Source organism: Salvelinus fontinalis, chromosome 26 (genome assembly GCF_029448725.1).
Source record: "Salvelinus fontinalis isolate EN_2023a chromosome 26, ASM2944872v1, whole genome shotgun sequence".
Lineage (NCBI taxonomy): Eukaryota > Metazoa > Chordata > Actinopteri > Salmoniformes > Salmonidae > Salvelinus > Salvelinus fontinalis.
This window is the reverse complement of record NC_074690.1, coordinates 45,208,467-45,222,080: the sequence shown is the minus strand read 5'-3', so window position 1 is coordinate 45,222,080 and position 13,614 is coordinate 45,208,467. Positions and strand designations below refer to the sequence as shown.

The 13,614-nt window shown below is 41.1% G+C and overlaps 1 protein-coding gene across 1 annotated transcript in view; it reads left to right on the top strand.

Annotated features, from left to right (window-relative positions):
• The first annotated feature begins 6,671 nt into the window (after positions 1 to 6,671).
• Positions 6,672 to 13,614, top strand: part of LOC129824436 (voltage-gated potassium channel subunit beta-1-like) — a 79,779-nt gene continuing 72,836 nt past the window's right edge. The window contains exon 1 of the mRNA XM_055884087.1: positions 6,672 to 8,006. Coding sequence (XP_055740062.1) covers positions 7,777 to 8,006 — 230 coding nt within the window. The 5' untranslated portion in view covers positions 6,672 to 7,776. The remainder of the gene's footprint in view (positions 8,007 to 13,614) is intronic.

Genomic DNA, 13,614 nt, shown 5'->3' with positions numbered 1-13,614 from the left:
TTTAACAGGAAGTTTAGTTCATCTAGCAATTATCCCGGATCCCGCTGAATGCCATTGAAAAACACAGGTTGCCATAGTGTGTTCTCTTATGTGCAATATATGCACGGTTGTTTCTACGTAATTAAGTCTTGCCTACACTCCTGGTGACAACTCAACTGGTGTGTACTGTGTGTTTTCGGGTTTGAGAAAGGAATTGCCTGCAATAAAATGAAGCACACTGATAATGTGATTCATAAATTGGTCTTGCTGAATTATGTTTTTTATTTTATCTTTATTTAACGAGGAAGTCAATTATGTATATTTATTGGAGAACGAAGCAGATAGGGGGACTCAATCTTCAGTTTTGTGGAGTTTCTAACAACCTAATTGTGCATTCTCATATTCCCCTGTGTGCTGATCACAGTTTCTTATATAGGCTGAGTCTCTGTCTCAGTGACATTCTAATCTAAGCCGTCTCTTCCACATCTCATTTATAGATTCTTACTGTGGTAAAGTAGTTAGCCGGGGGATAATCAGAGTCATCATTGCCCGTCGGGGATTCTTCCAACCTAGAATGTGTCAGTTCTAGTTGACAACTTTGAGTGACATACTTTTAAATGGGTTGAACAAGGAGGACGTTTTGGCTTACAGGCATTGAGGCACAAGCGTGATGGACATCTCAGCACCGTGTTCACCCTCTACCTAAAACGTACCGGACTGTGTCTCTCACAGGTCTCACAGCTTAGATCTACACAAACTCACCCTTGCCTCACGGTGGTAGCCTTTTGGATGTCTCTGTGAAAATCTTTTGGCGTACTTGATACAGTACTTTGAGTATGGTAAATCATAGTCTTTTGCTAAGTTTGTTGTGGACCATTTTGTTATGGTTAAATTAGAAGGAAATAAATATAGTTTACCAATCTTTTTTTCTTTCTTTTTTTGCACTGAGTTTGTTAAAAGAAAATATAATTATAATTCATCTTCATTTTTCCATTGGGTTCTTATACAACAAGTAAACATTAGACACAAGAAGACACAATGTCTCTTGGCACAGCAACCAAAAGAGAACCCATCGGATTTACAGAAATACAATGTACAACATTGTGTATTCGATTCTAAAACATCAACAGACAGATACAACTCAGAGTTATCAAATGAATTCATAAAGGATATACGTAAGTCTTGCCATGGCCCTGGGGTTTGCTTTACTCAGGGAACTGTGAAATCCTGCATCTTCACATCAGTGTTCTGTGGGGGAGGCTGGAGTAAAGGAACACATGCATGCAGCTCTGGTGGAACGGAGCAGAGCATATCAGAGGCAGGGTAGAACAGGGTTATACTTCATTTCACAGTACTGTTTCTGGCTCGTATCACTTAGATATGTGAACACAACAGATAGCTTCTGGTTGCTTATTTAAGAAGAGCTCAACAGAATTAGACTTCCCACTGGGCACAGACGTCAGCTCTAGTTTTGAGTTTTCAACTAATGTGAATTCAACGTGAAATCAACCAAACGTCACCATGTCATTGGATTTACGTTAAGAGTTGGGTGAAAAAAAAGGTCAAAATGCCCATACATTGTGATTTTTGCCAATCCAAATTATTATTAAATTGAGGTCCCCCTGGAGGCTGGGCTTCAAGGTTTGGCCTCTCAGATGTTTTGAAGTCTCTTTTTTGTTTTCTTGAGTATGGCAGCTCCAAAATGCAGGTGTTTCAGTCTAGCTCAGTGCTTTCTGTGGTGGTGGGGCAAGCCAGCAGAAAATACGGAGCGTTGCGCCGTAATTGGCTCAGTGTTCTGTCACTCATGGGGACAGTACGTCACCGCCAAGTCTAAGTGTAGAGGTCTAAAATTCTAGCCCCTTGGGTGCTGACATATAGTTACATTAGAAGTGCCCATCCAAGAAGGCTCAAGGTCATTGGACACAGATAAAATTATGTCAAATCATGTTATATATACAGTAGCTTTGATTGGACTGATCATGTCAACATCATACTTTCAAAATCTTAGCTACCAGTCAGCATCATGAATCAAGTCGACAATCTACTGGCAAATCCTTTTTAATCCTTGTCATATGAAGACAAGTAATGAAGAGATATTATAGATAAAACGTATCGGTGCTCATCAGGCATTGGACATAAACATTAAACAACAAGTTGGAAATAGCAAATTCAACAATGAATAGTTTGGAAGGAATCAGTGCATTGCAAAGCAATCATTAGCCTTCTATTCAGTGGAGTGGCTGTGTGGTCCCAAGTCTAAGATTAAGGGTCTATTTTCCTAATTTAAAATTCTAAACATTCAACATTGGCCATGCGGTCAATGAAGCATGATTTAAGCCGTGCTCAAAACAACTGTTAACTCAGAACTGCAAAATCTGACTTTAGTGAGTTCAAGTCAACTTGGAACTCGGGGAAAACGAGCTACAACTGGGGAAATACGTATTGAACTTTCATCCAACTCGGAAGTAAATCGGGACCTCGGACCTCTTTCCAGAGCTACGACCTGAAGAGCACTGACGTCATCATGATTCAAAACATTTTTTTCAGAGTTCCCAGTGTCTTGAACGCACCATAAATCCAGAGAATGCCAGATTTTAATGACAAAGTTTGATGACAAAATTTGCCCACAAGAAGGACTGTTTTCCCCGAGTTCCCAGTTGACGTCAGATTTTGCAGTTCCAAGCTAACAGTTGTTTTGAGCGCGGCACAAATCATGATTCATTGACCGCATGACCAATGTTGAATGTTTAGAATTTCTGTTCAAGTGACTCCAAAAATGTATTGTATGCTTCTGCATAAATTATGTAATATGCCAGGGAGATATGTATACTGTAGCTAAGAAAGTAATACTAAGTGTATGTTGTGTTAGTAGCCCATGTGCCTCACCCTAATAATTTGGTCTATTTTCCCCTCATCATTTCACCTACTGTTCTGACTTGGTGGTGCACATGTAGCCTATAGCCTGTTTTTGAGAAATGTAATCATTGAATATTGTAGAGCTTTCATTGTCTGCTTATATGCCCTCTTTATTTGTCCTACGGTTCTGACTTGGTGTACAGGGAGAAAACTGTAAGAGCGGCCCATGTTATGAATTCTGTCGCTGTACGTTTCAAAAGTGCTGAACAAATAGTTACATTGACTACGTCCGTCCGCTCGCTTATTAATGTCTTAATCGACATTTTGGATTGCCTCTTATCCACTTGTCGTCCCCTTATGCCATAGTTTGTACATCTCAATTGTCAGTAGAAACCACATTTGTTTAAGCAAGTCAGCCATATCAGCAAAACAAATTTAAAGGCAGCAAATGAGGCTGAATGAGCTGTTTCGCTGCCAGACAACACTCCGCTGATAGCCAGGTGTAGCAGTGGTAAGATGTTGGGACTGCTGTTGAGACTGCTGTTGGGACAGCTTTATGTAGACCCTAACAGTTTGTGGGCACCGTTTTTATCACCGTTATAGTGCAATTCATTTATTGTTTAGTGTTGTGTTGTGTAGTGTCTTTGCTGGCATACATCCCACATATTCTTTTTTTGCCCCACCAAGATTTCCATACTAAAATCGCCACTGTGTGCATGCACCACATGGTTGGACACATGGCCTAGGATGTTGCTCACTACTTCTTCCACAACAAAAAAGCAACTTGTATAACTGTTTGCGCTTGTGTGATTCCCTTATGACAACGGCCACACAATGCACAGCGTTCAGTGTGTCAGCCACAAGGCTCACCTCGCGGGTGACTTCTTGCAAAACTAAATCCAGTGAATTGTTCCTACACTGCACATGCTGCACATGGTACCTCGAAATACCTCTTTCAGTTGAGCCTGTACACCTGAAAAACGACCTGACGTGTTACTTACTCCATCAAAGCAGAATCCCTTTTAGCTGTTCCATGGGAAAATGTTTAAACGCAAATATCCTTCACACGCAAGAACAGATTTTCGCTGTGGAGTCGGGGGCATGGTAAAACCCCCCAAAATCAGTGTGACTCCAGGTGCTGGTCGACGTACTGTAGACTGCATGAGTACTGTTACATCATGCTCGCGTCAGTGATGCAATCAGCTGTCAATCCATATAGAAAGGCACATTCAGATGAGCGTGACTATCGCCCTCTGTACAGTGTGATCAAACTGTAGAAGGATCTCATCCAGTCTCTCCGAAGTCTGGATGTCAGCAAGTCTGATAGCAAGGCATTGATCGGTGGGCTACCTAAAGCAAGCAATTGTTGTAATTGATCTGTGTGCAAGTGTGATTTCTCATGTTCCCAGAATCTCTTGATTGCTTTGCACCAGTTTACAAAACTACGATTTAACAAAAATGCGATTGAATCTAACATTTTCCTCATTCATAAGCATTTTCTCCACTGCCTTAAACGCATGAGAAACATGGCACTCAATGGTCTTCCTTGGCATAATGCAGCCAGTATCATTTGTCGAAACAACCTGGCTTAAGTGCACGGGATACGCTTTCCATAAAGGTGAAGTTCTCCTTGGGTTGGAAAGGCTGATCAGCTAGCTCAGCCATGGCTGCCCAAATGTTCTCTGTGGGTGCAGTAGGCCTAGCATGCTTCTCTGCCTGGTGCCGGGGCTAACGCGGAGCTGTTGCATCCAGTGGAGATAGTATCTTGCTCCTCAGAGGCTAACGTTTCGGCACCAGTCAGATAGGGCCTGGACCCGTGTGGACTGCTGCAGGTGCTAGAGGCAGCATGCTCTTTGTTTTCATTCCTTGGGGCTGCTGTGATAGCAGGTTGCTTTGGTTGGCTACCAGGATTTAAAAAAAATATTTTCGTGGGGGGATACAGGTAAAATATTTTAATTCATATAATTTCATATTACATATATTTTCTAGTAATTATCTCATACATTGTACCTGTGGGCTGCCACTCAGAAAAAGAAGACAAAAATAAGATTAAAAAAACATTACAAAGGTACATAACTACGACATATTGATCATTTGGATCACATTTCAAGTTTAAGTAATTATAAATGAAGTTTAAATAGGAAAATAAACCAAAAAATAAGTGGTGCTCCACCCCCAGCCTCCCATCCCATTCCCCCAATCCCACCCAGCTGACATGTATCCATCCACTGAGGCAGCGCTGCCTGCCAGCAGTAATCGTCTCTGATTGATTGAAAGATTCCAGGAGCTATCAATTGTATGTAAGATAATGGATTCAAAGCATTGAAGGTTTACATTCAAGCACTTCAAATGAATTTGGTAACTTTGCTCCAGAAGAATTTAACTGCAGGGGCACTCACACATCATATGGAGGAATGTGCCTACCTGATTTAGGGGAAACGGTGAACAGTTGGGAGTTGGGGCCAATGTCATCGTAAAACATTTCCTTGGTGTTAAATACAGTCTGTGAACAAACTTAAAATGTATAAATTGATGGTTCAGATGTGTAATGGCAATCTCAGAATATTAGCTTTATAAAAGTTGCTTATATATTATAGAGATCAGTCCTTTCAGTAGCACAGATAATTTCTTTATAAATCCCACCATTGAATGGTTCAGTAGTTCGGTTTCCCAAGGGACTCCAAAGGCCAGCATAGATGACCTAAGTTGTAAATATAGAAAACAGTTGCCTGGTAATGTCTATGTATCTTTTACATCTTGGAATGTTCTCAAACCATTACTGTCCATGATATTGGTAAGGGTACGGATTCCACATTTGGACTATTGGGAGGGGGGGAGCAAAAAGCCGCCTTCCAAATCGAAAAGGCATTATTGTGAAATATTTGCATATGGGGCATGTCGTTTTGATCCCCAGTTACTTTGTTTAAAAATGTTCCGCCAAATAGAAATTGTGTGAAAAAATAATAGGACCAAAGCATTGTTTACATTGTTGAAGTGATATATCAGTGACGTACACCTCTTCTAGGGCAATAGAAGACACCATATGTCTCTATATACTCAGTCAGGGTGCGTAATAATCATGTCTAAACCTATTTAGGATGGGGAGAACTGCTAGAAGTGCCTGGAAATACAATTTAAAGTTTGGTATGGATAGTCCTCCTACATCTTTCCCTTTTTTTGGAAGTTTGTTAATTTATCCGGGATCGCTGACCTTGTCATATACATTTTGAAACCCTACTATTACTTTTTTCCCCACTAGCCAGAAGGGGGCGCCATGGGAAGCATTGTACTACAGGAATTCAGTCGTGGTAATATATACATTTTGACAATAGATATTTAATCGGAGACATTTTGAATTTGATTGACCTTGTAAATGCTACTATTACCCTAAGAAAAGAATCAAGTGGAAACGTTCAACCTCACGGTAGTGCATTGTTGAGGCCTGGTTGTACAGTTTGAAGATTTTATTTATATTTTTATATACTGTATTACACTATATTATAGCCAATATTATTATTATTTTTTATCAATAACGCAACGGGAAAAAATATAATAACAGTTTTTAACTGCAACAACACAAGTTCTTATACCTCTTCTGCAGTTTTACCATCTCACCACCAGGGGCTGCTGTAGCAACCCCTGCACCCGTACTTAATGCAGCTATGCTTATAATACCACTGAGCATCTACCTCAATAAACAAACACTCTTTGATACACACACACACACACACACACACACACACACACACACACACACACACACACACACACACACACACACACACACACACACACACACACACACACACACACACACACACACACAAAACTTGGCTTCAGCTCTGTCCCTTCCATCCACACTGTGTTCTCCTCTCTCTGTGTGTCGCTAGTGAGGAAACTGTGGTCATTTCAGCCAGTCATTTAGAGGCAGCAGCCTGTCTCTCTCTTTCAATCACTCCCTCGCTCACTCTCACACTCACCACCATGCATTCCTTCTCGGCTCCTCACTCCCCCTCTCATTGTACGCCTGTCCTTTCCTTCCAGAAGAGAGGGATCATGCTTCGTCCTTTTCCCTCCTCCTCCTTCTCCTCCTCCTCTTCTTCACTTCCTCACTATCATTCTGGGGTCTCTGTATCAAACGGAGCACGTTTTCCTTCTGAGCAGAGCATTGGAAGCTGTCCCTCTCTTCTCGGCACGGGGGACTTTTAGAAGCGGGATTTCCTGGGCTAGAAAGCCTGCACATCAGCTCTCTACACTACCAGAGGTCCTGGTGGGATGCAAGTCTTAGTGGGACTCCTGCTTTCCTCACGGGACAGCTCGCTTCTCCTCGAAGTTGAAGGACAATCCAAGAATCTCTTCATTCTTTTAATCTCCGAACGCTGTAGATATCTGGCTCGGTGTAAGAATGTTTTTCTCCGCATGTGGCAGTGTGTAGATTTGGAAGACTGAAGATTTAGGTCTGTGTGTGAGAGAGCGAAAGTGTTTGTGTTGGTCTGTTAAGATCTGGTTGCGAGTGTGTACGAGATTCTGTGTGTGAGCGAGTCTGTGTGTGGCTGTGTGTGTTGCTCTGTATGCAGTGCAGTCCGCTCCCACTCCTGGTTCTTGACTGGAGGGTTTAGCCGACGCTGGAGGGTGAAGGAGACCCCTCCACTGCAGTCCCCTGCTCCCGGAGAACCTCCTCCGTGACACAGACTAGCCCGAGAAGAGGAGGGAAGAGAAAGAGAAGGGAGAGAGAGCCAGGTATAACAAACAGAAGAGAAAGAGGTAGAATGAGAGGGGACTTTTCGACAAAACAGTGAAGTGCATGACCACTAAAGGAGACAAAAACCACTTCAGGAGAGACAAAGACACTACAGACACATACAACCCAGTGAAGACTGGAGCAAGGCTGGCAAGCAGCCCCAGCAGCCCACCACCACCACCGACAGTACAGCCACCACCATGCAGGTGTCGTTTGCATGTTCGGACCAGGACGGAGGAAGAGGAGGGCTGAGGCCCCCGGGGAATGGAGGGCACAGCAAGCAGAATGCCACCAGTGCAAACACAGCCAGCCAGGCGCGGGCACGCTTCCGTACGGTGGCCCTCATCGCCCGCAGCCTGGGCTCCTTTACCAACCGCTACCACCACAACCTTAAGGAATCCACCGCCAAGCTCACTGGCATGAAGTACCGGTACGTAGATGAATTACTGTTGTAATTGTGGTAATGAGCGCTTATTCATGTGTTATACATGCTTAGTCAATGAGTTATTGGTTCTTAAGTAATGAGTCTTCGTATAGTGTTTACGATTTATTGTTGTAGTGGCTTATTCATTCATGTGTTATAAAGCATTAGACCCACATGGAACCAAGAAGTATCACATTGAAGTGTTTTACCATTTTCTTTTCAGGGCAACCAGGGCTACAAGTAAAACACAACATGATTTGACAAACAGTTGCAAAAAACGTGATAAAAAAGTACATAAATTGGAAATTAATATCCACCTGAGTTTGTGACAGCAACTATGTGAGCATATTACAGTATTATAGACACTGGGATTTCCTATGATCTATGTAGAAGAACAGAAGTCCTTTCCTTCTAACGACTCTTACAGTGCCTTCAGAAATGATTCATACCCCTTGACTTATTCCACATTGTGTTGTGTTACAGCCTGCATTCCAAATGGATTAAATGTGAAAAAACGATTTTACCAATCTACACACAATACCCCATAATGACAAAGTGAAACATGTTTTTAGCAATGTTCGTAAATTGATTGAAAATTAAATACAGAAATAATCTAATTTACATAATTATTCCCAAGCCTGAGTCAATACTTTGTAGTAGCACCTTTGGCAGCGATCACAGCTGTGAGTCTTTCTGGGTAAGTCTCTAAGAGCTGTCCGCACCTGGATTGTGCAACATTTGTTCATTATTCTCTTAAAAATTCTTCAAGCTCTGTTAAATTGGTTGTTGATCATTGCTAGACTACCATTTTCAGGTCTTGCCATAGATTTTCAAGTAGATTTAAGTCAAAACTGTAACTCGGCCACTCAGGAACATTCACTAGCTTCTTGGTAAGCAACTCCAGTATAGATTTGGCCTTGTGTTTTAGGTTATTGTCCTGCTGAAAGGTGAGTTCGTCTCTCAGGGTCTGGTGGAAAGCAGACTGATCCAGGTTTTCCTCTAGGATTTTGCCTGTGCTTAGATCCATTCCGTTTATTTTTAATCCTGGAAAAACTCCCCAGTCCTTAACCACTATGCTTGAAAATATGGCGAGTGGTACTCAGTTATGTGTTGTATTGGATTTGTCCCAAACATAACCCTTTGTATTCAGGACGAAAAGTTAATTGCTTTGCCACATTTTTTGCAGTATTCATTTATTTCCTTGTTTCAAACTGTATGCATGTTTTGGAATATTTTTATTCTGTACAGGCTTCCTTCTTTTCACTCTGTCAATTAGGTTAGTATTGTGGAGTAAGTACAATGTTGTTGATCCATCATCAGTTTTCTCCTATCACAACCATTAAACTCTGTAATTGTTTTAAAGTCACCATTGGCCTCATGTTGAAATTCCTGAGCAGTTTCCTTCCTCTGCAGCAACTGAGTTAGGAAGGACACCTGTATCTTTGTGATGACTGGGTGTATTGATACGCCATCCAAAGTGTACTTAATATATGTGTACTTAATAAGTGTACACCATGCTCAAAGGAATATTCAAAGTCTGATTTTGTTTTACCAATCTACCAATAGGGGCCCTTCTTTGCGAGGCATTGGAAAACCTCCCTGGTATTTGTGGTTGAATCTGTGTTTGAAATTCACTTCTCGACTGAGGAATCTTACAATTATCTGTCTGTGTGTGGTACAGAGATGAGGTAGTCCTTCAAGAATCATGTTAAACACTATTATTGTGCACAGAGTCCTTGCAACGTATTTTATTTGTTCATTTTTTTTCAACTCCTGAACTTATTTAGGCTTGCCTTAACAAAGGGGTCGAATACTTATTGACTCAAAACATTTCAGCTTTTCATTTGTCATGAATTAGTTACAACTCTGACATTATGGGGCATTGTGTAGGCCAGTGACACGAAATCTAAATGTAATCCATGTTCAATTCAGTCTGTAACGCAACACCACTTGGAATACTTTCTGAAGGCACTCTATGTGGCTTGTGAATAGTTTGTTGCTCAAACCATTTGTACTTTCAGACGTCTTTGTGAGAAGAACTGTTTTCTAGATCCACCCTTCTCACAAACACCGCTCTAGTTCAGCCCCCCCCCGTCAATCGCTGGTTGGTATCAGCGGTTGCAGAAGAAATAGACAAATCCAATACTAAAAACAGAAGTCTGTAGCTCAAGCACACGGTGTTTAAGAAGGCTTAGAAGCAAAAAAATCAGGCCGGAGTGACGGTGGGACTCAAGCGGTTATAGAGTCTTACGTAATGAGTCATACAGTCATGAACTGCACAGTTTTCCATACAGAGTGTATTGACCACTAAGTGTTGAGTTATAGTGTTTAAGGTTGAGTTACTGAGCAATCTTGTATATGGTGACTGTTTATGGATTGGCGTAAGTGGAGGACACGAGCTCCACTCCTCAGTGACTTGAGGTCCCAGTACAAGGTGCAAGGACAGTCTGTTAGTCTGTTAGTCAGTCTGTTAGCTCTCAGTCTGTTACAGTTAAATTTGACTGCAGGTTTATGAACAATAAATGATGACATCCATACATGCATGAGGGAATTAGAATGTTTTAGTTTAAATGTATACGTTGTTTAGAATGTGTTTAAGAGATGTGTAGGTTTATGTGTATTATGTACAGTAACCATATAAATGACAATTCCTGCTTTCCTCAGCACCAGTGCATGTGTGTAGTGTGGTTACGATACCTTATTCATTACTTGTAAAGCATTCATTTATGAAATATAGAGCTTTGGAGAGTTTTTTATGCATACTCCATGTGTATGATGTAAGTATACAGTATATAACTAAATACATAATAATTACTTGAGGAAGAGTAACAATAGCTCTATATGAAATACTCGTTGAGGCTTAATGATCTGTAGATTTACTGTAAGATGTCTGTGTGAGGTCATTGTATCACAGCTGAAACAGTTGGAGAGAGAAGGGACAGTTTTTACAATGGAGGCAACTACAGCAATTGAATGTGAATGGATTTGATGAAGATGAGGAAATCGCAGTGGTGGAAAAAGTACTCAATTGTCATACTTGAGTAGAAGTAGAGATACCTCAATAGAAAATGACTAAAGTAAAAGTGAGTCACCCATTACAATATTACTTGAGTAAAAGTTTTTTTTAAAACATATGTTTGTAAATGTACTTAAGTACAGTGGTGGAAAAAGTACTTAATCTCATACCTGAGTAAAAGTAAGAAGTATGAGTAAATGCTACACATCAACTTCCTTTAAAAAGGTTATCCCTTTTAGATTAAACTATATTAAATATATTCACGTCACCAAATAACTGATTAAACACACTGTTTTGCATTGAAGGTCTACAGTACCCTCAACAGCACCCTCTAGGGTAGCACCATGGTGTAGCCGGAGGACAGCTATTTTCCTTCCTCCTCTGGGTACATTAACTTCAACACAAATCCTAGGAGGCTCATGGTTCTCACCCCTTTCCATAGACTTAAACAGTAATTATGACAACTTCCGGAGACATCCTCCAACCTACCAGAGCTCTTGCAGTATAAACTGACATGTTGTCCATCCAATCAAAGAATCAGATAATAAATCTACTACTGAAAACGGCTAGCTAGCAAAGCAGCGCATAAAATGTGGTGAGTAGTTGACTCAAAGAAAGAGAAAAACAATAGTTGAACCGTTTTGAACTAATTAATTTCTTCAAAAATGAAGGAGAAGCAGCAGAGACAAAGTGAGAGAGAGCTAGCTATATTTTGTTGTATTTTTTTCTTCATTGTTTACCTTTCATGTACTTAGCTAATGCAGCTAATTTAGCCTACTGAACAACCTGACTCAAACAGAGAGGAATGTTATTTATGTTAGCTAGCTGGCTAAAGCTATCCAACACGGCAACTTTTCAAAGTCATGGTAAGCTTTCGGTTGTATTAATTTATTGCCACCTAGGCCCCCCAGTGTAACTATTAAACTGCTTGCCATACACTGTCCTGAGTGTTTGTACACATGGATTGTAGGTTTACTAATCCGTTAGATCTAGTTTGTTGACTATAACATTAACATGGTGACACGATGTAGGCTGTGTAGCTGTTAGCGGTTGTGGTATGACGATTTGGCTTGGAGAGGTTATTGCGCCTGCTCACAGACAGCTGTTGTGTTGTGCACTGAAGTCCACAAGAGAAGGTGAGGAGGAGAGTGTGTAGATGAGAGAAGGAATTATACAACGAGCAAAGTGATGATGCTGTATGTGGCTGCTTTGAAAGTGAACTGTGTGTGCAAGTGATCAGGGTGTATTCATTCTGCCAATTCTGTTGCAAATTGTTTCTTAAATGGAAGCAAACTGAATAAAATGGGGAGAGCCTACCTGAATTTGTCCAATAGAAACTCTTGTTTTAGTTTAGTTCGGACTAATGATTACACCCCAGATAAACTAGATGCAGGGAAAAGTGTGCAATGCACTATTGAATGTGTCACTGTCTTGATTACTCCAATTTGTCTCTTGACCTGTTCACCTAGAGTTGAAGTTGGAAGTTTACATCCACCTTAGCCAAATACATTTAAACTCTGTTTTTCACAATTCCTGACATTTAATCATAGTAAAAATTCCCTGTTACAGGTCAGTTAGGATCACCACTTTATTTTAAGAATGTGAAATGTCAGAATAATAGTAGAGAGAATTATTTATTTCAGCTTTTATTTCTGTCATCACATTCCCAGTTTACATACACTCAATTAGTATTTGGTAGCTTTTGCCTTTAAATTGTTTAACTTGGGTCAAACGTTTCGGGTAGCCTTCCCCAAGCTTCCCACAATAAGTTGGGTGAAGTTTGGCCCATTCCTCCTGACAGAGCTGGTGTAACTGAATCAGGTTTGTAGGCCTCCTTGCTCGCACACGCTTTTTCAGTTCTGCCCACAAATTGTCTATGGGATTGAGGTCAGGGCTATGTGATGGCCACTCCAATACCTTGACTTTGTTGTCCTTAAGCCATTTTGCCACAACTTTGGAAGAATGTTTGGGGTCATTGTCCATTTGGAAGACCCATTTGCGACCAAGCTTTAACTTCCTGACTGATGTCTTGAGATGTTGCTTCAAAATATCCACATAATTTTCCTCCCTCATGATGCCATCAATTTTGTGCAGTGCACCAGTCCCTCCTGCAGCAAAGTACCCCCACAACATGATGCTGCCACCCCCGTGCTTCACGGTTGGGATGGTGTTCTTCGGCTTGCAAGCATCCCTCTTTTCCCTCCAAACATAACGATGGTCATTATGGCCAAACAGTTCTATTTCTGTTTCATCAGACCAGAGGACATTTCTCCAAAAAGTACGATCTTTGTCCCCAGGTGCAGTTGCAAACCGTAGTCTGGCTTTTTTTATGGCGGTTTTGGAGCAGTGGCTTTTGCCTTGCTGAGAGGCCTTTCAGGTTATGTCGATATAGGACTCGTTTTACTGTGGATATAGATACTTTTGTACCTGTTTCCTCCAGCATCTTCACAAGGTCCTTTGCTGTTGTTCTGGGATTGATTTGCACTTTTCACATCAAAGTACATTCATCTCTAGGAGACAGAACGCGTCTCCTTCCTGAGCGGGATGACAGCTGCGTGGTCCCATGGTGTTTATACTTCCGTACTATTGTTTGTACAG